This window comes from Pelodiscus sinensis, chromosome 11 (genome assembly GCF_049634645.1).
Source record: "Pelodiscus sinensis isolate JC-2024 chromosome 11, ASM4963464v1, whole genome shotgun sequence".
NCBI lineage: Eukaryota > Metazoa > Chordata > Testudines > Trionychidae > Pelodiscus > Pelodiscus sinensis.
In genome coordinates this window covers 25,667,749-25,690,132 of record NC_134721.1, presented here as the reverse complement: position 1 = coordinate 25,690,132, position 22,384 = coordinate 25,667,749, and the positions used below count along the sequence as shown (strand labels likewise).

Below are 22,384 nucleotides of genomic sequence, written 5' to 3'. Positions count from 1 at the left end.
GGCCACCCAGGAGCAGGTGTGCATGAAAATCAAGGTGGTCCAGTGAGACCCCCGACCCTGAGCCCTGAGCTTAGAATGTCCGTACTGGGTCAGACCAAAGGTCCATCTAGCCCAGTAGCCTGACAGCGACCAACGCTAGGGACCCTGGAGGGGATGGACCGAAGACAATGACCAAGCCATTTGTCTCGTGCCATCCATCTCCAGCCTGCCACAAACAGAGGCCAGGGACACCATTTCTACCCCCTGGCTAATAGCACTCCATGGACCCAACCTCCATGACTTTATCTAACTTCTCTTTAAACTCTGTCCTAGTTCTAGCCTTCACAGCCTCCTGCAGCAAGGAGTTCCACAGGTTGACTCTTTGCTTTGTGAAGAAGAACTTTCTGTTATTAGTTTGAAGCCTGCTACCCATTCATTTCATTTGGTGTCCTCTAGTCCTTCTATAATGGGAACTAATGAAGAACTTTTCTTTATGCACCCTCTCTACACCACTCATGCTTTTATAGACCTCTATCATATCCCCCCTCAGACTCCTCTTTTCTAAGCTGAAAAATACCAGTCTCTTTAGCCTCTCTTCATATGGGACCTGTTCCAAACCCCTGATCATTTTATTTGCCCTCCCCTCTCCCACCCTCTCTCTTCCCCTCTCCCACCTCCTTTTCCCAGTCTCCCCGAGTTTTGTTCAATAAAGAGAGTTTCTATTTTTGAACACACGTGTCCTTTATTTTGTACATCAGGAAGGGGAGCTAGGGAGGGGTAAGTGGAAGGAGATGAGGGAGGAATGGGGTACGAGCCCCCAATGGGGAGGACTGGGCTGGCTCTGCGGGCTCCTCAGGGTGGAAGCTCTCCTGCAGCCCCCCGATTGACCCCCCTCCCTGGATGGCAGCTTGCAGCAAGTGCAGCCGGGCTGATGGCCGAGTGCTGTGATATGCCGAGTGTGGGCACTCCGGGCACTCCAAGCCAGGACTGCTTTGCAAGCGGGGAACCCCTGAGAACTGTCTGTCCGGGGTGGGAGTCGGGTCCCTTTAAGCACAGCCCTCGGCTAGCCTGAGACAGCAGCTCCATGCTCTAAGTCCTACTCTGATGCCCTGCCGGCACTGCTTCCGGCCATCCTTAACCTCGGTTCAGAGTCCACTCAGTTGGGACATGCTAGTTCGAATTAGCAAAATGCTAATTTGAACTAGTTTTTAAGTCTAGATGCGCTAATTCGAATTATCTTAGTTCGAGGCGTACAGCTAGTTCGGATTAGGAAGCCTAATCCGAACTAGCTAGTTCGTGCCGCGTGTAGCCGCACGGCACGCAGTCCAAACTAGCCGGCATTTAAAAATGGCGCCGGCCGGCTTTATGCAAATGAAGCCTGGGAAATTCAAATCCCGGGCTTCATTTGCAACTCCGTATGACTACATTACCCCCCCCCCCCCAGTTTGAACTAGGGGGGTAGTGTAGACATACCCTAAGTTAGGTCGAATTAGCGCTGTAGTGTAGACATACCCTAAGTCAGCTGCTGTGTATGATTGGCCAGGTTACCTCCGCGGTGGCCCCACCTCTTGAGAGAGAGCTGATGGTGGCAGAGCAGCCAAGGGTTACTGGGACAGACTAGCTCCCATCATGGCCATCTCAGCCCAAGGCTAACAATTGTGTTGATTGCATGACAGGGTGTGCCAGGACCTGTGGGCCCTGCTGGATCCAAAGGAGAGCCAGGGGACGCTGGGCTCCGAGGACAGGTGTGTAAGATGTTCTATCTCCCTTGGCTCATTTTCTGAGCCAGCCGGGGTAGGTTACTAGCTCCCTTCTGTGGATTTTCCTTCTGAAGGTGGAAGTAACTCAGGGAAAGCCCAGTTCTGCTGGGGTGTGGAGAGAATGGGGGGAGGAGGGAAGCGGGAGGCTGAGCTGGCCCCTCTCCTGGGTTGTGTTCCCTTCATGGTTCCTGCCTCCTAGTGTAACTCTCCTTCTCTGCCCCCTGGGCCCAGCTCTGATGGAGGCAGGGCCCTTCAGCCTGCACTGTAAGGTTGTTCTTCCATCTCAGAGTGTGTGGGGTGACCCAAGATTGACCCATTTGGCTTGGAAGGGGTTGTTACACACCCACACCCCACCACCCCAGCGTTCCCTGCTGCAGGGATTCTGAATGCAGGTCCCATACGGGGTGGGCCTTTAATCACTTTGTAGCTCTGCCCAGTGAGGAAATGGTGACAGCAACCAGGGTTCAGCGGACTGTGTAGGGGTGGGAAGTCAGTATCCCCCTGCCTATGCCATGGACCAAGCAAGGGGCTTAGTTCTGTGCTCCCTTGCTGTCCTCTTTCCTGTCATTCGCTCATTTCATAACCCAGCCCTTGAAGTGAGAAACCTCCCCTAGTCTCTGGTGTCACTCTTCTGTTAAATGTCCATATTCCCTTGCCTGTTTCTAGGCGATTGTTGGTCCTCCTGGAATGAAAGGCGAGAAGGTAAGAGGCTCGGGGGAAATCTGAACAAAAAGCTGCAGAGGGGGACTGGGAGCCAGGACACCTGGGTTCTTTGTCCAACTCTGGCCCTGAACCTGTATTGATGATAATGTTCGAGCTCAGTAAAAGCCAGGGAGGGAGAGGGTGGTGCCAGGACAGCCAGGAGTGAATAACCAGCCCTTTGGTGCGGGGCTTTCTCCATGCCACACTGCCCATGTTCACTCCAATGCCATGAGCTGCATCTGCTCTGGCTTCCCTGCATCTGCGCCGGAGTTCCAGGGTGCCAGGCGACACCAGGAGTGGTGGCTTGTGGTGACTAGTATTGGTGGAAGGAGGGAGCCCAGATGTCAGCTCAGGATGGGAGGGGAGTGGGGAGGCCTGATGCTCACTCTGTGGAGATGCGGGGGTAGGGGTGGGGGGGGGGGGGTGTCTGATGTGCTGACCCTTTGTGTGCTGCTGTCTAGGGTGCCCCTGGTGATATTGATGGGAACCTGCTGGGTGAGCCGGTAAGTTGGCCTTTCATGTCCCTTCTCTCTGCCATGGCTCAGACTCTGCACCCAGAGCCAAGCACTAACTCTGCTTTCTGCCTGCAGGGTGCCAAGGGCGAGCGAGGCTTACCGGGCCCCAGGGGAGAGAAGGTGAGGAACTTCCCCACTACACCCCACCCCCATTCCAGGGGGACCTCCCACTCTCTGCTCTTAGCCCCCTCCGTATGATGGCTCGTGGTGCCTTTGTGACCTGGCCTGTTTCACTCCCCGTTGGTGAGTCTCACTCTCTTTCTTCCTGCCAGGGGGAGTCTGGAAGACAGGGGGAGCCTGGAGACCCTGGGGAAGATGTAAGTACCATGTCGATGGGGTGTTGGGAGTGGCTGGCATCCCCACTGTAGCAATGCTCAGTCCAGGCCTAGTGTTAGAGGCTGGGGGAGGCTCATCCCCAACCGATCTGCTCAACCCCACTTGGCGCTGTTCAGCTTTTGTCCTGGGCTCAGCACTGGAGTAAGAGCCATTTTGAACTGTTTCATTGCCCCATCTGAATGGGAAGCCTTGGCCTTTGCTGTAGAAACCCTCTGAGCACAAGGCAGCTCCTGCATGGCTGAGTCCTGGCTCCAGGGGGAAGGGTAACGGGGTGCATTGTAATCCATTTCTGACAGAGGGTGCACAAGCACGTGCACCCCCTCAGACATGTACGTGTGCAGGTGAGCGTGCACTGTGTGGTTGTTCTTCATGGTTTCTTCCCCCTGCTTGTATTTTAATAGGGAGCCAAAGGAGCCCCTGGAGTCAAAGGGGAAAAGGTACGTAGCAGCTTTGGTACTTGGGCTCCAGGGTGCTGAGCCTCCCTGGATCACCCTGTCATTCTCACAGAATGGGGAGCAGTTAGTACTGGGTGGCTCCAACACCCGCCTGTCACTTGTTCCCTTCCAATGTGCACTCGGATTCATGTCCCTGAGGTATCTCACGTGCAGTTTGATTGGCATGTGTGGGTGGCTGAGGAGCAGGGAGACTGTGGTAGCAACCAGAAGGGAAGGTTGCTGAGGGGGCATGAGACAGAGACAGCCTGTGGGAGCCGGAGCAGCCACCAGCTGTGTGTTCGGGGTTACTGGCCTGCTCTGATGGATGTCTGGCGGGGTGAAAGGCTGGTGTGAAGGGCTAACCCAGGCCCTGCTTGCACTAACAGTGACTGTGGTGCTCACAGCTGTGGAACTGATGCACCTGGGCACCTAAGCTGCCCCAGTGTCCCCTGCTGTGCCTCACTCCTGCCCTAGTGGGACCTGCTGGGGCTGAGAGGGGAGCATATGCTCCGGGCCCCATCTGACCACCAACAAGCAGGGCCAGCAAAGGGTTGGCTCCGGTGAAGTGGCCACTTTCCCACTAGGGACTGACAGGCCTGCCAGTGAACAGATACAGATTGCAACTCTGCACAGTCGTCCCACTCCCATCCGCTCGGAATCCCTATACATCCCTATGTACCCAGCCTCTGCCCCTCCATGGGGCATGACTTACCACTTCTGTTCCATCTGCACCACTCAGGGTTCGGTTGGGATTGGCCTGCAGGGACCCCCTGGACAAGATGGGCCTCAAGGTTTGAAGGTAACGTCTCCGAAGACTTATAAGCACAGAGAACCTCTCTCTAGTAATGGGGGGGATCTGGGAATCGGATCTCTTGGGTTTGCTTCCCACCTCTGCCTTGCTGAGTGGCTTGGGCCAAGCCTCTTCCCGGGCTCTGTTGCCCGTCTCCCTGTTTGTATAATGGGGTAATGACTCTTGTTAAATACTTGCTTGAAAGCGCATATTATACAGGGAGTGAAACTCCATGTGCTGGCCTTGGTGCTGCTCCCCATTCAGTATTGTTCCTCCTGCTGTATCTGACTCACTGCCAAGCCAGGAACTACTGGGCATTTTTACAACACGAGCAAGATGCCCATAATCTCCCCCTTCATGGGAAACTGGTTATTTGGTAGATTCTCCAAGCTGTTTGAGTCACAGGACGACTCTCGTTGGGGCAGAAGCAGGATAGGGAGGGCTGGACGCCCCCCCACACACACCCTGCCTACCCCGCCCCTCCCAGCTTTCAGTGTTTGCAGAGCTCATGTGGCATCAGCACCACTGGTGCTGGACAGCTCCTGCTGAGCCTGTGGTGTCCCCTGAAGAGCTGGGGCTCTCCTACTCCTGGCTCAAACCAATCCCCCAGCAGAGACGTTCAGCAGCCAGTTACCAATGGAAATTACCCCCCTCTCGCACCACCTGCGCACCCAGGGAAAGGTACCTACCTCTGTGTTCACACACCTCCTGGGGCCAGGATATCTCCACTCTGGCGCAGCCTGACTCTGCCGCAGCAGCCCGTCTCCACATGCAGGCCTGAGCGCCTCTCTTCTGTGCCGCCTCCTTGGACAGGCCTGAGATTCTTTGTGTTGCTTCTGCCCACTCTCAACATGTGGGTGTTTGGCAGAGCCTGCCTCCATTTGACTCCCCCCTTGGGGCTGAGTGTTCTGCCCGGTTGGAGCAGAGCCTGAAATCAGAGGCCCCAGCCACTGCTCCTCCCTCAGCAGCCTGCATCAGGGCCAGCTGAGGGGAGTCCTTCCCCAGCAGCAAGCTCAGTAGCACTGGCTCCTTCTGCTTCCCCTGCAGGGCGACACTGGCTTACCTGGCCCACCAGGATCCCCTGGCTTGCCAGGCACCGCAGGGACCCCTGGCCAGCCAGGTCTGAGGGCAGAAAACGGACAGCCAGGCCCACCAGGACCTCCAGGAGAGCGGGTAAGAGGTGCAGTCCCCTCCGGCCCAGCTCTGGCCCATCTCAGCCAACTAAGGCAGAGCTACATGGACCTGTCCTCACACACCCCAACAGCATCTACTGCCCTGGAGGTGGATGCAGGGGAGTCAGATTACAAAGGGAGGCCACTGGACCATGAGACATTCCAGAGCCCGAGGCTTCCTGTCCAGGGGCTCCTTGGTGCGGGCAGGCAGGGCTTCTGCTGTGGGAGTGCAAAGGATCAATGAAAGAAGCAAGAGAAAAGACCAGGCAGGACCATCTTGGCCCCCACCCCCCAGACCAGCAGCCCTTTCTGCAGTCCAGTCTGAAGTATGTAGCCTCCTTCAGCTCCCATCCTGGGATGTGCAGCGAGTCTACAGCACCTCCCCGGAGGGTGAAGTGTCCTTTCTCCAGTCATGGCACTGGCCTGTCCTTCCTGGCAGATCCCCGTTCTCCCCAAGCTGCGCTGTTCCCCTCCCACGAGAGTGCTGGCATTTGACTCTGCCTGGTGCCCCGAGTGTGAGCTCTGCCATGGGCGAGCTTGGTGACGAGAGATGCCCCAGGGCTCTGCTTTGCCTCTTCCCTGGAGAGGCCTTAACTGTGCTCCCTTTACAGCCAAGGCTGCTCTGGGCCTTTGCTAGCTGGTGTGGGGCCTCTCTGTGGCCAAGGCCTTTCTTGACTGATGGGTATTTTTCCTGCTAGGGTTTGATTGGCTTCCCTGGAAGAGATGGCACCTCCGGATCACCAGGACCACTGGGCCCCCCAGGGCCAGCTGTGAGTGTTGGGCACCTGGGGCAGAGAGTGCTGGGTGGGTAGCCAGGGCTAGTTGCAGCCTGGTGAGAGTAGGAGGATGATGGTTCCCAGCTATTGGTCACCCTAGCTCAGCGTCTCCCTGTGTCTCCCAGTAGGGGCCCTGTACTGCCTTGGGGAGGGAGAACTAGGCAGGGTGCCAGGGTGCTCTGACAGTGCAGCAGGCAAGAGAAGTCAAAGTGCCGCGCTCTCCGGGGAGCAAACAAACAGTGCAGGGGGTGACAGGCAGCCTCCCTGGGCCAGGATAGAGGCCATTGAAACCCAAGCTAGTGCTACTTTGAACAGCTCCAAAGGGAGGGATTTGAAAGGCCAAGTGCAAAGCAGGCGAGCTGAGTGTCTAATGCATCTGGGCCATTGCCACAGCAGAGGCCTGTTGTCTGCTTGGACACACAGTCCCAAGGATTGTGGGAGAGCTTCCAGCCCCCACTCCCTATGCGTGGGGTTCACCATTGGGTGCTGGAAAAACCTCTTGCCTACCCCAGTGCAGAGGCCCTTAGGGCGTCTCCCCGTGGACTGGAGCTAGGTCAGTTTTGTGTCCATATTCAGAGCTGGGTGAGAGACTTACAATGGAGTGTCTTTGAACTATTTCCTTGAGTGGTGGGATGAGGGGGGAGTGGCTGGACGGATGGATACCTGTGTTACTTCAGCTGAAACTCCCGTCACTTGCTTGTCCCCTTGTGTTAATCCCTGTTGCCACTAGAGCTACCCAGGGCCAGACAAATGAAAGGGGAGTGAGGTGAGCAATAACAGTGACATGGCTGAGCTCCGTGGTGTCGCTGAGACCAGGGTAGTGCTGATTTCCATACCCTGTAACAGAGCAAACCCCCTGGGATTTCTTCGGAGGCCCTGGGCTGGGCCTGGTACACTGACCTGTCTCTCTTGTTTTAGGGGGCACCAGGCACTCCAGGACTGAAGGGTGACAAGGTAGGCTGTGGCTTAACCCCTACTGTGCCAGCTTCCTGTGGCTCATGGAGTGGGGGGCAAGGGCACGTATTTTCCAAGGGCCCCAACTAGAGAATTTTTTTCTTGCTTGGTGGGTGTTCCCTGCTGCCTGTGAATAACACCCTTGGGGGATGGGTCTCTGGAGGAATCCTGACTTTTCTACCTCCAGCTTGGATGAGGGGCTGGTGATGTGGATAGTCAGAGGGCCAGGGACATCTCAGAGCTATCTACAGGGACAGCCCTTGGGGTCAAAGGTGTCTCAGACCCAATTGCAAAGGCAGCTCTTGTCCCTTCCTCTGGAAAAGCTTGCTCTGGGGAGCCAGGTCCCATAGGCTGAGCCAGGGCTGGCAATGCTCTGAGTACAGGTACCGAGGAGCAAGTGAGCTCCTGCCCTGCTGCATGACCTGGGTGCCCAGAGTGTGGGCTGCGCTAGCAGAGCCAGGTCCCGTTCAGGCAGCCATCAGACAGCAGCTCCCCTGAGGATGCAGGTGGCATGCGGATCCTGCCCCCTACTTGGAAACCCCTGAGCACCAAGGGAGCGGCAGGGAGATGCCACGTCTTTCCATCTTCACCGCGTCCGGTTGTCAGTGTCGTGTATGGGCAGGGCAGTGTCCCATGGAGCACGGTGTTAGAGATTCCCAGAGCTGGGAACAAGGGAGCAAGTAGAGGGCGTGGAAAGGGACAGCCATTGGCTAGATCCAGCAGGGCCCGTGTAGCCCGCATTGTTGGCATGTGTGCAGGATTGCCACTTACCTTGGCTGAGAGAACGCTGCTGTGAGCTGCAGGGTCACTAACGCCCTGTCTCTCTGCCCTGTAGGGAGATGTGGGGGTTGGACAGCCGGGCCCCAGAGGCGAGCGAGGAGATCCAGGGCAACGGGTATGTATCTGCCTCTTGCCTTCCCCCACTGTGGAGTACAGAGCCTGCTCACCCACCCCTCTCCCAACACTGCCGTGTGTGAGGAGACGTGCACATCGATCCCACAGGCCAGAGAGGCTCTCGATCGCTGCAGGGAGCACTGGGGAGCACAGGCCTGGTGGCTTTGGGATGTGTGCACGGCTCTGCTTGGGCATGGAGCAGTCTCGGAAGCTAGGGATGGAGAAGACCCATTGGGGCTTTTGAGCCCATCTCCTTGAGGAGAGCCCCCGCCCCCCCTTAGCGCACACACTCTGGCTAGAGCTGAGGAAAGCCCACAACTGGGTACCTTGGAAATATCCTGTGCCCAGGACCCTCCTCAAGGCCAAGGTCACTGTGCTGGGGCCTTGCCACTCACCCCCCTCGCCATGGATCAGGGTGGCAGCGTACGGAATCGCCCCGCTGGGCCCCTCGGGGCTCAGCTCTCCTGTCCCCAGCCCCGTGCTCTGCCTCACTGTCCTTTTCCTCCTCGGCAGGGTGAAGACGGGCGCCCAGGGCTGGAGGGAGATCGTGGGCCTGCGGTAAATACCTTCCTCCTCCCCTCACCTTGCCCTTTAACCAAGGGCTGGGATTGGCTCGCGTACCAGTGACTCTCCTTCTTTTTTCTCTTTAGGGGCCTCCCGGGAACCGTGGGGAGCGAGGTGACAAAGTAAGCAACCTGCCTGTGTGGGGCAGCTGCGGGTACAGTCCCACTTTGAACGGGAATGGGGTCAGGCTGGGGATTGCCACAGCTTGCTTGGGATGGGGGCTCCTGTCCCGGGGAGCTCAGGGCTTATTCTCCCTCTTACTCTTACTTCTCCCGGTTCCTAGGTCAAATAAAGTTAGATGTGACCCTATTTCTCTCTGATCCCACCTGTTTATGCCTCTTAGGACCTGATGAACTTCCCTAGGTTTGTGGCCCTCTAGGCTCTCCTTCCAACCATTCTCCTCCAATCTGGAGGTCAGGGCTCTGGCCGGTCTCTTTGCTGCTCTGGGGGAGTCCATTGGGCCTGGCAGTGGCCTGACGGGCTGTAACAGGAATGGGGCCTGACAGCTGTGAGACCCATGTGCCCCTGTGCGAGGCACATTTCTGACCCACGTTCCCTTCCCTTCTAGGGAGATGTTGGAGCTCTGGGGCTCAAAGGAGACAAGGTGAGTTCCTCCTCCGCTGATTGGAAGGATTGATTGGCTGGCTGCTACAGTACAGCTGCTTTAAAATGATCTGTAAAGCAGCATAGATTGGTGGCAGGTAAATATCTAAACCTGAATTGATGTCTCACTACAGTAGGGCACAGAGAGATTTGCAGAGATACGTCTCCAAAGAGTGTGTTCATTCCCCATTTATTTGTTAGCTTTTTCAGTGACAGCCTCTTTGCTTCTTCTGTGCCTGCAGACCTGAGACTGTCTGGGCCAGAGTTCCCAGAGGAAGGTGGGAAAGTGATTCTGCACTGGCAAAGCCACAGTGCCCTGAACGTTTCCAGGTGCTCCCGCCCAATTGCAGCCTCCCCAAGGGAATCCTTCCAGTGCTAGCGGCCAGCATAGCTTTGCTCAGACTGGGCACTCCCTGACCCCTTCCTGTGTTCCGGAGAAGCAGCCCCAGGGGGTCTCGCTACTGGACCTGCCCTTTCCGGGGATGACGCCCTGCCCCCCACCTACCCACAGCGCAGGAGGTTGTCTGCCATGCAGTGCAGTGATGTGGGGTGGGCGTGGGGGGGAGCTAGACTCATGATTGGCTTGTGACTGACAGCAGGTGGTTCTTGGGCACATGACCCTGCTTAAACCAATGAGATTACAATCTGCGGCATGGGTTGGTGGTTTATTTTGAGTTCTGAAGGCTTCTGTATTTTTTCCCCCATCCAGGGTGATACCGTCATTGTGGAGGGACCAGCTGGAGTCCGGGGGAGCAAGGGGGAGCCGGTAAGAGCCCTACCCCATAGAGCAAGGGGTGTGGAGGAATGTTCGGGGGGGGCTGAGCGGTGTCGCCAGACAGAGTGGACCAGTTTTACACAGTGGGGCTCAGGCCAGTCAATGCCACCTCCATGCCCGACTCACCTCAACCAGACCAGCCATCCCGCCTATGGGTCGGTGTTAACATCTGCCATTGCTGCTCTGATTTCCACTCCCGGCACCCTCCACACCCTAGCGCTGGCTCCAGCCCCAGAGACCATCATGTGCCCCCTCCCCCCAAAAAAACTAGGGGGAGAGGCAGGTCTGGTGTCTATTTTTGTCGGGAGTGGGGGAAAGCCCACACTCAGAATTATAACATAAAGCAGAGGTGCAGCCCAGAACGTTTGAAAACCGCTGCCTGGGCCCAGAGCTGGCTGCTCTCAGGAAGCTTTGAGGAGATTTCATAGAACACTAGAACTGGAAGGGACCTCGAGAGATCATCAAGTCCAGTCCTCTGGCCTCATGGCAGGACTAAGAACTGTCTCGATCGGGGCTACTCAGCTTTGGAAGCCTTGGGGGCCACAATGATACAGCACATGCCAAGGTTGCAACTATGTAAATATATGCAAATAACTTTTCACACTGATGGGCATGAATACAAAGATACTCTAGATCAGTGTTTCTCAACCTTTTTTTTTATAAAGTACCCCCTTTTTCAAACAAAAAATAAGTACCCCCTTTTAAAAAAAAATAGGTACCCCCAGTACCTACAGTTTTCAGACACTGATTTATTTTCTACCATTGCAACACATTTGTTTAAACAACTTAATTGTAGCCATGCGGGCAATGAAATTTTTGGGTGTAAAAAGTACAAAAACAATAAAGAGCTGTAAAACTTAAAACAAAAATTTAGTTTTCTCCAAATTTCAGTTGTATTGATGTACCCCCCAGACTTCTCTCAAGTACCCCTAAGGCTACTCATACCCTGGTTGAGAAACACTGCTCTAGATCATCCCTGACAGGTGTCTTGGCTAACCTGCTCTTAAATATCTCCAGTGATGGGGATTCCACAACCTGCCCCAGCAATTTATTCCAGTGTTAACCACCCTGGCAGTTAGGAACTTTTTCCTGATGTCCAGCCTAAAGCTCCCTTGCTGCAGTTTAAGCCCATTGCTTCTTGTCCTATCATCAGAGGCCAAGGAGAACAATTTCCCCTCTCTTCCCTGTGACAGCCTGAAGTTGTTTCCTGCTATTGACCCTTTAGCTGCCAGCTCCAGCCTGTGTCATTTCCCCCCATAACTCCCTCCTGTCTTGGGGTTTACACCCCAGATCTTGACAGACGTGTCTCTGCGTGCCTCTTCCCCCAGTCCCGATGTCCTGTTAGTCAAACAGACCAGACTTTACCCCAGGAGTCTACCCTCCAGCCCCAATTTGTATCTTGCTCTTCTCTGAATCCCAGCCTATGGGTCATTCTCTCTCTGCATTGAATCTTCTGCTCTTCCCCCTGCCCAGGGAGACCGTGGCCTGAAGGGAACGGAAGGGGAGAAAGGCGACAAGGGGGACCCAGGCTTTCCAGGAGAGAAGGTACGTGGGTGAGCAGGTGGGTATGGGAGCAGGCTGTTGGAAAGCTGTCCCAGGAGTTTGGGAGATGCCTCCACGTGCTAGAGGCTTGGCAGGTGCTGCGATGAGTGAGCACGGGGGAGCACAGCTGGCCAGAAGAGCCAGGAGCTGGACGCTTTGTGCCCTTTGCTTGCTGTGAGCGCAGCCTTTGAGAGAGGAAGGGCTTGAGGCTGGTTTTGGTGGGAGCTGCAGGGCCTGGTTATGGAATGGAGACCAGCAAGGAGGAGGATGAAGGGGGGGCTACTGGAGGCTGCAGGGGAACAGGCTGAGATGGAACTGAACAGGCTTGGCTGCAGCCAGTGGCGTTCTCTGCTGGTGGCTCAGAGGCACCTGGTCCTGCCCAGCCGCAGCCCCCCATCCCACTGGCAGTGGGCGCTGGCGCTCAGCAGAGCGGCCCCTGGACTTCTCCTTTCCTGGGGGTGCATCAGCCTGTTCAGTAGCAGAGCTGGCTAGTGAGTCACTGCTGCAGAGGAAGCAACTCAGGGAGGTTTCATTTCTGCCATTTGGGGTCCTCTTGTTTGAACCTGATGTGATTTCAGAGGCTGGTTCTGTCCCTCCAGGCTGTGCAGTGACATGTGCTTTCACCCGCAGGGAGGGAAGGGCGAGCAAGGAGAGAAGGGCTCCACAGGCTTCCCCGGAGCACGCGGTCCAGGGGGGCAGAAGGTAAGAATAGCCCCAGGTATGTGCACAGCTCTGCCCCTGCCACCCATGCACAGGGGTACGTGTGCCTGCAAGCATCTGTGCACTCAGGCCTGCCAGAACCTCTGCTGTGCTAGCTGCCCACCCGTCACCATGCTGGTACGTACATGCATGCGGCACTTGGGCACCCAGCCCTGACCTGGGCTGTTTGTCTTTCCAGGGTGAGGTTGGCGAATCAGGAGACTCTGGAGCGCCGGTGAGAACCCCTCCCTTGCTGCTGTTGCTCTCCCGTTGCCCAAGAACAAAGCGCGAGAGTCACTCTGTGTTCCCTCTCTCTCCAGGGCCTGCCAGGGAAGGATGGAATCCCAGGACTGAGAGGGGAGAAAGGGGACATGGGGCCACTGGGAGTCCGAGGGCCTAAGGTGGGTTTTCCCTCGTCTGTCTGTCTGTCCTCCTGTCACCCTGGGTATGTCTACACTACCCTCCTAATTCAAAATAGGAGGGTAATGTAGTCATACCGCAATTGCAAATGAAGCCCGGGATTTGAATTTCCCGGGCTTCATTTGCATAAAGCCGGTGCCGCCATTTTTAAATGCCGGCAGTTCGAACCCCGTGCCGCGCGGCTACACGCGGCACGGAGTAGCTAGTTCGGATTAGGCTTCTAATCCGAACTAGCTGTACTCCTCATGGAACGAGGTGTACAGATAGTTCGGATTAGGAAGCCTAATCTGAACTATCTAGTCCGTGCCACGTGTAGCCGCGCGGCACGGGGTTCGCACTAGCCGGCTTTTAAAAATGGCGGCGCCGGCTTTATGCTAATGAAGCCCGGGAAATTCAAATCCCGGGCTTCATTAGCAAGTTCGGTATGCATACATTACCACCCTAGTTCGAACTAGGGGGGTAGTGTAGACATACCCAGAGAGCCTGCCTGCCCAGGCCAGACATAGGCCTAGGGCAGACCAGAGAGAACCGGAGCCTGTCTGCATTCGGGGTCACTCCCAGGGAAGCCCCAGCCACTGATTGCCCCAGGAATGGGCTCAGACGCGGCTGGGCCATTGCAAGGGGGCTGTGTTTCCTCCCCAGAGTGGGTTTGGTGCCGTCAGCTGCAGGACACTGATGGTCTTGATGGCCTGTGTTTCGCCCCTTGCCACCCAGCATAGACCCCACCTCCTGCCCCGGGCTTAGTGCGTCACGGAGCTGTGTGCTGACTCCTCTCTTCACTGCAGGGGGAGCGGGGAACGAAAGGCGCCTGTGGCCAGGACGGAGACAAGGGGGAGAAGGTGAGTGTTCGCGGCTCTGCACGGCACCCCCCCGGCTCCAGCCAGTCAGCAGCAGGGGCAGCACTTGGAGCCTGAGGCGGCAGAGCCCCCAAGCTAACAGACAGCGGGACTGCAGTGCACTGGGATGTGCCGGGGAGCCGCCTTAGAGGGAGGAACCCCGTGCTCCCCACAGAGCTGAAGGGTCCTTAGGGAAATGACTGCTGCTTAGGGGCTGTGAGGGAATAAAGGCTGCCCCGGGGGAGAGGGACTCTTGGAGAGTGGGGCAGTTCAGTTCCCATCTGGTAGAACCCAGTGGCTCTGTGGGTTGAGGCGCTGTGGAACTGAGCTGTTAGACCAGCACTGGCCCTCTGAGCCACCAGTGAGGCCTGGGTAGTGGGCGAGGGAGGGGCCTTTGAGAAGCCCCAAACATCAGCCCTGCCCCAGGGCACTAGAGGGCTCAGGGGTGCTGTGGAGGCTACTAAGGAGTCACCCACCTCTTTGGAGCCCTGGTGGTGTAGGGAGTAGCATACTCCCCTCTGGAGCTGACCCAGCAGGGGCGAGTCCATGGGTGGGTGGGGCTGTGTGGCATCGCCCAGAGCGCTGCTTCGTGGACTGGCTTCCTTTGGGGGGAAGCCTGGGGCTGGCTATAACACCCCCGGTGACGCACTCTGAGCTCAGTACGGAGGGGCCAAAGCAGGGTCCAGACTGGTTCTCTCATTACGCTGCTGTCTCCCACTGACCCACGTCTCCTTCTGCCCACGGTAGGGGGAGCCGGGGATTCCAGGCCGAATGGGACTTCCAGGAAGGAAGGGTGAGCTGGTAAGTGCCCCCAGCTGGCTCCCAGACACTGTGAGGTGAGCACATCTGGACTGGCCAGAGTGAACATCACATTTGTTTTCCTAGGGAGAGCTGGGCATGCCGGGAACCCCAGGAATCCCTGGGAAAGAAGGTCTCATGGGACCCAAGGTAGGGATTTAGGAGCAATAATGGTTGGGGGGGGGGTGCGAGGACTGTGGATGGGGGGGCTACCGAGGGGCTTGCTCATTGCCCTCTTCAGATCCCAGCCTTCCTTGGCTGGAGCTGCCCCGCTGACAGTGGGGGAATAGCTCGCCACCGCATGTGCCCACGGCGTGTGCAGACCATGGGATTTCTCCCAAGCTGCTAACCAGAGGCTCCTCGTTAAGATGACCCTACAGCCCTTTCCAGTGCGCTCCGGCCCAAAGGTGAAAGCAAGCCGGGGCAGCGCACTGGTACGAGAGTGGCTGGCTGGGGACAGGGCTCTGGCTGGGGCCAGCTGCTACACACCGGAGGGCCCGAGGCAGCACCCACAGCCTTTGGGCAGTGCGGTCAGGCTTCAGTCCCAGTGCTACGGCAGCACAGTCCCTGAGCTGTCCCCACACCCCTCTGCCCTGGCTCCTGCACCCCCCAACATCCCCACCCCAAGCCCTGAGTGTGTGCGCGCGCACACACACACACACACACACACATCATCCCCCTGCCCTTAGCTGCCGTGCCTCCCCATACTCCATCCCACACTTACATTTCTTCTAAGTACTATGGTACCGTAACCCTCCCAGGCTCCTGCCCTGAGCGCCACTGCCTTCGGGGGGTGTTACAGTACCTGTAAGAAATGTAAGCTATGGCAGGAGTGCTAGCATGGGGGGCAAGGTAACTTGCAGGCAGAAAGGGTGAGAAGGGGCCCCCACTTGCTCTGGCCCTGGGCCCCACAAAACCAGAATCTGCTGGTGCCCCTACCCAAAATCTCCCTAGAAAAACCACCTTGTGCTTTGCCTTCACAGGGTGACAGGGGATTTAATGGCCAACAGGGAGCCAAAGGAGACCAGGGAGAGAAAGGAGACCGGGTGAGTTGTGCTGCAATTCCTGTTAAGCTCGTGTTAGTGGAATTGGGGCTTGTCACTAAGTGCCTAGGAGTTGGGGGAACTTCCCCACAGGTGCCTTGTGGTGCTGCTGTGGCAAAGCTCAGCATGAGGGCAGAGCTCTGGTGCCCGGACTTGCTTAACTGCTGGATCGTTTTCAGATGCTGACCACCAGTAAACTTGTTGCCTGTTAACCAGAATCGGACACTGATGTGTCCTATAGGGCATAAGTTCTGCCCGGCCAGTGGAGAACCATGATTTTACTAACCACGACTAGGGTCCTGTCGCTGACTTGAAACTCCTCAGCAGAACCAGTGCACTGGGACGGGATCATGGTCTGTTCACAGTTAAAACTCCCAGCTGGCAAGAGCAGTTGCATCCGTGCAGGCCTGATGGAGAGTATCTGCGATTCTCCCACTGACACCTGGCACCACCAGGCATCTCCCTGCAGACTCACAGCTGTCCTGCAGTTTGGGGTGGGGACGGGGCAGCACATCTGTGCTGTATTGCCAACCCCAAGCATTCAAAAATCAGGCGTCAAGCTCTAAAAACCCCACCATTGCCTGAAAAGGTGAGCTTCTTTTTTTTTTTTTTTTTTTTTTTTTAAATGGCCACATATTGAATTCTTTACCTTCTGGTTTTGGGTCCTTAAAGATGCTCCCAGCACTTGTTCTTCAGCTCCTTGCTGCAGCCGTGAGGGGGAGATACTTGCTCTTTTTAAAATGCAAGTTGAACTTCTCACACCGCTGCAGAATCTCAGGAGCTGGAGCACCAAGAAAACCCTCAGATATGGGTAGGGAGTGTCTGGTGATGAAATTGTGAGAACTGGCCACATGTCTCTAACAATAAACGACGCCTACCTCAGATGGTGCAGAACAGGCCAGTGCTGCAGGAGACTGACTCGGCCCTGAGTCAGCCAAGGTGCCAATCTGTCATGCTCCCAGTGCCCTGTGCGGATCGTGCCTTTCCTAACCGTTGTCTCTTTTCTCAGGGTGCTCCAGGCGTTATTGGCTCCGCAGGTGCTCGGGGCAATGATGGAGCACCTGGCCCACCCGGCCCACCAGGTAGTGTTGGCCCTAAGGGCCCTGAGGGGATTCAAGGGCAGAAGGTAAGAACCTTTTCCTCTTGGTGCATGGCCATTTCTGTACACTTCAGCTTCTATCCACCCCTCCTGACCAGGGCAATGCTGCCCCCGAATGGCCAGCAGGTGGCGAGCTCCTATCCCCTGCTGCCTCTGGAATTCCACAAGGAAACCAAAACTGAACCCAAATCCCAGTGCACTCCCAGTCCTGGCAGCAAAAGGGCCAGTGTCTTGGGGGGGGGGGGGGGGGGGGAACAGCCCCTTTTCTGAGCAGCAAGGACAAGAGTGAGCTCACAGGAGTTCCTTGGCAAGTGCAGGCTGGAGGAAGCAGTTCCCCCTGACCCTCATCTATTTCAATTCTGCCTGAGCATATCCCCATCCCAGAGCAGTGAGGAGGGGGGCCCTGGACCTGTCTGCAGTTAGCAGGCAACAAGGAGAGAATAGTTAGACTGTTCAAGCAGGATCGGCTCCATCCATCTTCTGAATCTATGAATGGTGCTGCGCGAGTGATGTGCAGAGGCTATGGGAGTGACAGGCAGTGTTGCTCACTGGCTGGAGCGGGAGTCAGACTCCTGAGGTCTATTCCCAGCTCTGTCACTGGCTCACACTTTAACTCGGGTCAGTTTCTTAACCTCTGTCTATCTCTCTGGGATGAAATGTGGGGGTCATGAATGAAAGCTTGCAGTGTGAGACTGACCCTGAGGTGCCTTGCAGGGATGAAGTGTGTTCGTTCTGGCTGTTTTGTGGAGCACGGCTTTCCATGACCTACCATTCACCCACAAGATCAGCTTCAGGGCTGCATGAACCCAGCCCGAGGACACCGTGCATGGTGTCTCTGTCCAGAGTTGCATCTTTGGTCAGGTCGGGTTGCTCTTGTATGGGATAGTTCTCACCGACGAGGGCACAGAGACCTGCTTCTGAGGACTTGTCATGAGGGATAGGGAGACGAAACCAAAATGGTCTTTTTTTTTTGTAGTCGACTAAGAAATCTGACTCGAAATAAGTGAAACTGTCACATGTACCAGCTCGTTTAGCGCCATGTCTTGGGAACAGCTGCACTCCCTACAAGAGGGAGCCTCTGGGATGTGGGGATGGGTGAGGGCAGATCTGATTCTGGAATATTAGAGCTCCCCTTGCTGGCCAGTGTCTCAGTGTGTATGTTTCTGCTGCAGGGTGAAAGAGGTCCCTCAGGAGAGTCAACTGTAGGGGCCCGAGGCGTCCCTGGGATGCCAGGAGAGAGAGGAGATCAGGTTTGTAGGCTTGTTCCTCCCCCGCTGGATGTGCATTGCCTGGTGGAATGCTTGGCTCTGCCTGGGGGTATTCGCTCTGCCTTGAACCCCACCCATCAGGCAAAGAGGAGAGCTCCCCCGGGGGCTGGCAGAGTGGGGAGTAGTGCGCCGGTAGCACACCGCTTGATTTCCTATTTGGCTTGTTTTCAGGGGAGTCCGGGACTCGAAGGCCCGAGAGGAGAGAAGGGGGAGCCTAGCCTGACGGTGAGATGAGAGCTCCCTAAGCCCTGACCCATCAGTGCTCCCGTATAATAAGCCAGAGCAGCGGGTTACTTCCCTAGACACGGGGCTGGCCCTCGAATCCTGGTTTCCTGCATGGCAGGCCCGAGGCCTTTTTCCCTCCAGGTCTGGCTTGGATTGTTGGGAGGGAGGGGGACTCTCCAGAGCAACTGAGGAAGCCCAGGGTGGACAGACATAGAAGATGTCTATATCTTCTCCCTTCATTCCCTTGGTTTTCTTTGCAGGAACAAGAGATCCGCTCGTTTGTCAGGCAGGAAATGAGTCAGCACTGCGGTAAGCAAGGCCTCACCTTCCACATGGGGCTGACTGACTTCTCTTGTCACTACCAGTGCTCCTTGAGCAGAAACGAGGCAACAGAATCACCCCCTTGGCTGTCAACTCTTCAGCCCTTTGCCCCTTCCCCTCCCCTTCTTTTGGTGACGTTGCATGTGCCCTGACTCCCCCATCTGGAGGTGTATGTGCCAGCCCCATGCGAGTATTAGGGACCTCTCAGTTTAATCTGGCTCCCTGCTGTACCTGGTGGCAGAGCAGGTCTGTGCCAAGTGCCAGGATGCTGGAGAGGGCTTTCCCCATGGATTAACCTCCTCTTTTCTTTCTCTCCACACAGCTTGCGGAGGGCAGTTCTCTTCCGAACCACGTGAGCACTGATTTTTTTTGGCCCTTGTAATTCCCTTGCGCAACCTTGTAATCCCAGTTCTCAGTGCTGAGCATTGCTGAGTGAGTCTGTTCTCTCAGATAGTATCAGGCATGGCCCCGGCTGCTGGAAAGTCACACGCAGCTAGCTCGGCCTGTAGCACTGGCCAGCTTGGCAGATTGCACTTCCCCCTCCAAAACAGAAGAGGCAGCTCTGTGGAGACTGGACCAGAGTGGCTGTGCAGGAATTAATCTCACTCTGGATTGGTTCGTCAACATTCTTGTGCCATCTGATTTTTCTTCTTCTACTGAAGGGCTACTTACCCTTGGAAGCCCCAGGGGCCACAATGATACTCACAGCACATGCTAAGAGCTGCAACTTAAGTGTGGTTGCATATACATACAAATATATATGCAAGTAGCGTCCTTCACACTGACGGGCATGAATACAAAGATTAAGGAAAGACTACACAACACACAGGCGACATTTAAGTCAGTTCTGCTGATATTAATAAAATGCAATGTTTACCTAATTTCCACCCATATGACAGCACTTTAATGAGCAATGACACTCCAGGAATTTAACTACCAAAATGCATATCAACAGAAGATCATTATATTGATTACATTTTTGTTTTGGCCCCCACCTATGGGTCACGTGTTGAGCCCCACGTAAACCCAAACCGTACTGCACCACGGGCCACATGCAGCCGATGGGCCACATGTTGAGTAGCCCTGCTCTAGTATATTTGCTACAGTGATGACTCCAGTTCTGGTTTGCGCAGGCATTATTCTTTCACAGACTAGTTACCGTATATTTGGTGCTTCAGTATCGGGCTTCTCTAGGTATGACTACCCACACTACCCTGCAGTCTATTCAAAGTGAATCAGGGAGCTGTCGCTGAGGGTGAGCGGCTAGACCAGGAGTAGGAGCCAATGGGAGCTAGAGTAGCAAGGGCTAGGGTTGCCAGATGGTTTCCCAAAAAATACCGAACACACGTGCTAAAATTTGTCGAACAAAACAAACAAACAAAAAACCCATCACAACTATGCTTAACACTGAATGGGGAATTTATTATAAACCAGGGATTCCCAAACTTTTTGACACAGGGACCAGTAAATCCATTCATGAACTTTTGGAGGACTGGTAACATTCATTTGCATATTCATTAATCAAATGATGAAGATTCAAAATAAGTTGTTTCTGGTCCTCCCAAAGCCCCCAGTGCCAGCTTTAGCAAAGCTTTTGATATGGTCACCCACAATATTCTTGCCAGCAAGTTAAGGTATATGGATTGGATAAATGGAGGGTAAGACAGACAGAAAGCTGGTTAGACCAGGGTTTCCCAAACTTTTTACTTTAGTTGGAACCCTTTTTTTTCCGTACTGTTTTTTGTAACCCAAAAATATAAACACATAAAAAACAAACTGAGAAAATACCAGACATATAACATGTCTGGTATTTCCTCGTTAGGTACGTTGTATTATTACTAGATGTATCCGTTTGTAGTTTCAAACTGCCTGGCTGGTAGACACACTCATGCAGCCTGAGCACATTTATCAGCCAGACAGTTTGCAACTACTCGAGGGGGTGTGTGCAGAGGTGCTGGGGGCACAATAGAATCCACGGGCCAGACTCACTCGTGTTTTGCGGGGGGGGGGGCGGGGAAGAGGGGCAGCGCCCCGTGATCCGCATATGGCCAGTCAGTCCCGCTCCCCGCCGGCCAATTCGCTCCCTGCGCTGCGCCTCCGGCCAGCCCCACTTCTCCCAATCCCCTCCCGGACAGCCAGTTCTCCCCCGCTTCTCCTCCCAATCTCCCTTGGCCAGTCCCGCTGCCCGCATCCAGGCCTGCTTCCGGCGGCCGCTTCTCTTCCCACCCCCCCCCATCTTCCCCAGCCATCTCCCTACCCCGGACCTCGCGCCCCCCCCGGCAGCCCTGCTTCTGCTAGTCCCCCAATCTCTCATGACAGTCCTGATGCCCCAAGCAAGCCTTGCTTCCAGCGGCCGCTTCTCCCCTACTCCTCCTCCCAATCTCCCCCGACCAGCCCCCTGCCCAGCTCTGCGTCCGCTGGCTGCCCCTCCTCCAATCTCCCTGGCTCGCCCCGTTTCCCCCGTCCGGTGCTGCTTCTGATGGCCGGCTCTCCCGTCCTCCTCCCCACACCTCCCCTAGCTACGCATCTGCCGGGAGCCGGAAGATTCCGCTGCAGATTCCGCCTAGGTCGGCCAAGGGCTTGGGGGACCCGGTGCCACACAGGCACTCCGGGAGCCCGGAGCACCCCGGCAACCACGCTGAGGGCCAGTACTTTTTTCCTGCAGTCCGATACTGGGCCACGGCCCATAGTCTGGGAAACGCTGTTATAAACAATCAACAATCTACATCATATATTTTGACAACAGGAACCTCCCAGCACACAGCCAGCTGAAGGCTCCCTATTGACAGGCTGAACTAGCCTCTCAGAGCCTTTATTCAGCCGTGGAGGGGAATAAAGGGGGATTCAAGCCTGGCCCATATTCTGGCCATGACAAGAAGTGGATTATGTGCCTGAAAATCTGTGAACAGAAAGTGGAAGGAGCCCGTACTCTGCCCCCACTCCCGGGCCAGAATGTCTGGCTGGGCTCTGAGCACAGGGCAGACTGTGTGATGAAAAGGGGTGAAGTAATTTACACTTCCCAATGAGGTCAGGGCAGCAGGGGAGGAAATGAATTACTTGCTCCCACTGGGAACCCTCAGCTGGTTGTGTGCGGAAGCCTGGTGGGTGCGGGGAGAGTGGCTGGGGAGGCGGGGCTGCAATCGGAGCTGGGAGCATATCAGTGCCGAACGCAGCCCCGCCTCCCCTGCTCTCCCGTCCCCCCCCCCAGGCTTCCGCACGCAACCAGCTGAGGGCTCCCAGCGCCGATCGCAGCCCCGCCTCCCCAGCCACTCCTCCCACCCTCGCCAGGCTTCCATCAGGCACCCAGCCAGAAAAGCAGAAAATACCGGACACTGCACATGTCCGATATTTTCTGAATTTTGATACTGGACAGAGGGCACAAAAACCGGACTGTCTGGTTGAATACCGGACACCTGGCAACCCTAGCAAGGGAAGAAGGGGTGACGAGTGACATGGAGCAGTTGGCAACATTCCGCAGCATGCTCTCAAGTCTGACAACGTGCGGGGAGTGAATCTGAGGGGGTAGCACTGTGGAGTGAATCCCTGTAGGCCAGGAGCACTCGGATGCCAAGCCTAGAACTGCCAATAGTGCAATCTCAAAGCAGAGATCCAGAGGGCAGGCTGGAATCCAGAGATCCAGAGGGCACAGCCAGGCATCTGAGACCAAAAGGGGAGTGCTGAACTGGGAGCCCCTAGCCTGAGACGGGGCATCTGACATGATAGGCCAAGATTAGCAAACAGACAGTCATAGCAGCCATTCTGTTTCTGGACTCAGCATCCAATGCGTCTCTCCCCGGTTCACTCTGAACAGACTGCCACGTGGGTAGTCGTGCCTGGAGAAGCCAATTCTGAGTACAAGGTAACTAGTCTGTGAAAGAA

At 55.9% G+C, this 22,384-nt stretch overlaps 1 protein-coding gene across 3 annotated transcripts in view; it reads left to right on the top strand.

Annotated features, from left to right (window-relative positions):
• Window positions 1–22,384, top strand: part of COL7A1 (collagen type VII alpha 1 chain) — a 119,398-nt gene that overhangs the window by 81,413 nt on the left and 15,601 nt on the right. For all 3 annotated transcript variants that reach the window (XM_075938832.1, XM_075938831.1, XM_075938830.1), the window contains exons 88-115: window positions 1,656–1,724; window positions 2,406–2,441; window positions 2,903–2,944; window positions 3,032–3,076; window positions 3,229–3,273; window positions 3,694–3,729; window positions 4,466–4,525; window positions 5,564–5,689; window positions 6,387–6,458; window positions 7,383–7,418; window positions 8,254–8,313; window positions 8,826–8,870; window positions 8,963–8,998; window positions 9,445–9,480; window positions 10,189–10,245; window positions 11,728–11,799; window positions 12,427–12,498; window positions 12,695–12,730; window positions 12,816–12,896; window positions 13,701–13,754; window positions 14,499–14,552; window positions 14,637–14,699; window positions 15,533–15,595; window positions 16,602–16,718; window positions 17,864–17,941; window positions 18,131–18,184; window positions 18,445–18,493; window positions 18,828–18,857. In XM_075938832.1, the coding sequence (XP_075794947.1) occupies window positions 1,656–1,724; window positions 2,406–2,441; window positions 2,903–2,944; window positions 3,032–3,076; window positions 3,229–3,273; window positions 3,694–3,729; window positions 4,466–4,525; window positions 5,564–5,689; window positions 6,387–6,458; window positions 7,383–7,418; window positions 8,254–8,313; window positions 8,826–8,870; window positions 8,963–8,998; window positions 9,445–9,480; window positions 10,189–10,245; window positions 11,728–11,799; window positions 12,427–12,498; window positions 12,695–12,730; window positions 12,816–12,896; window positions 13,701–13,754; window positions 14,499–14,552; window positions 14,637–14,699; window positions 15,533–15,595; window positions 16,602–16,718; window positions 17,864–17,941; window positions 18,131–18,184; window positions 18,445–18,493; window positions 18,828–18,857 (1,624 nt within the window). The remainder of the gene's footprint in view (window positions 1–1,655; window positions 1,725–2,405; window positions 2,442–2,902; window positions 2,945–3,031; window positions 3,077–3,228; window positions 3,274–3,693; window positions 3,730–4,465; window positions 4,526–5,563; window positions 5,690–6,386; window positions 6,459–7,382; window positions 7,419–8,253; window positions 8,314–8,825; window positions 8,871–8,962; window positions 8,999–9,444; window positions 9,481–10,188; window positions 10,246–11,727; window positions 11,800–12,426; window positions 12,499–12,694; window positions 12,731–12,815; window positions 12,897–13,700; window positions 13,755–14,498; window positions 14,553–14,636; window positions 14,700–15,532; window positions 15,596–16,601; window positions 16,719–17,863; window positions 17,942–18,130; window positions 18,185–18,444; window positions 18,494–18,827; window positions 18,858–22,384) is intronic.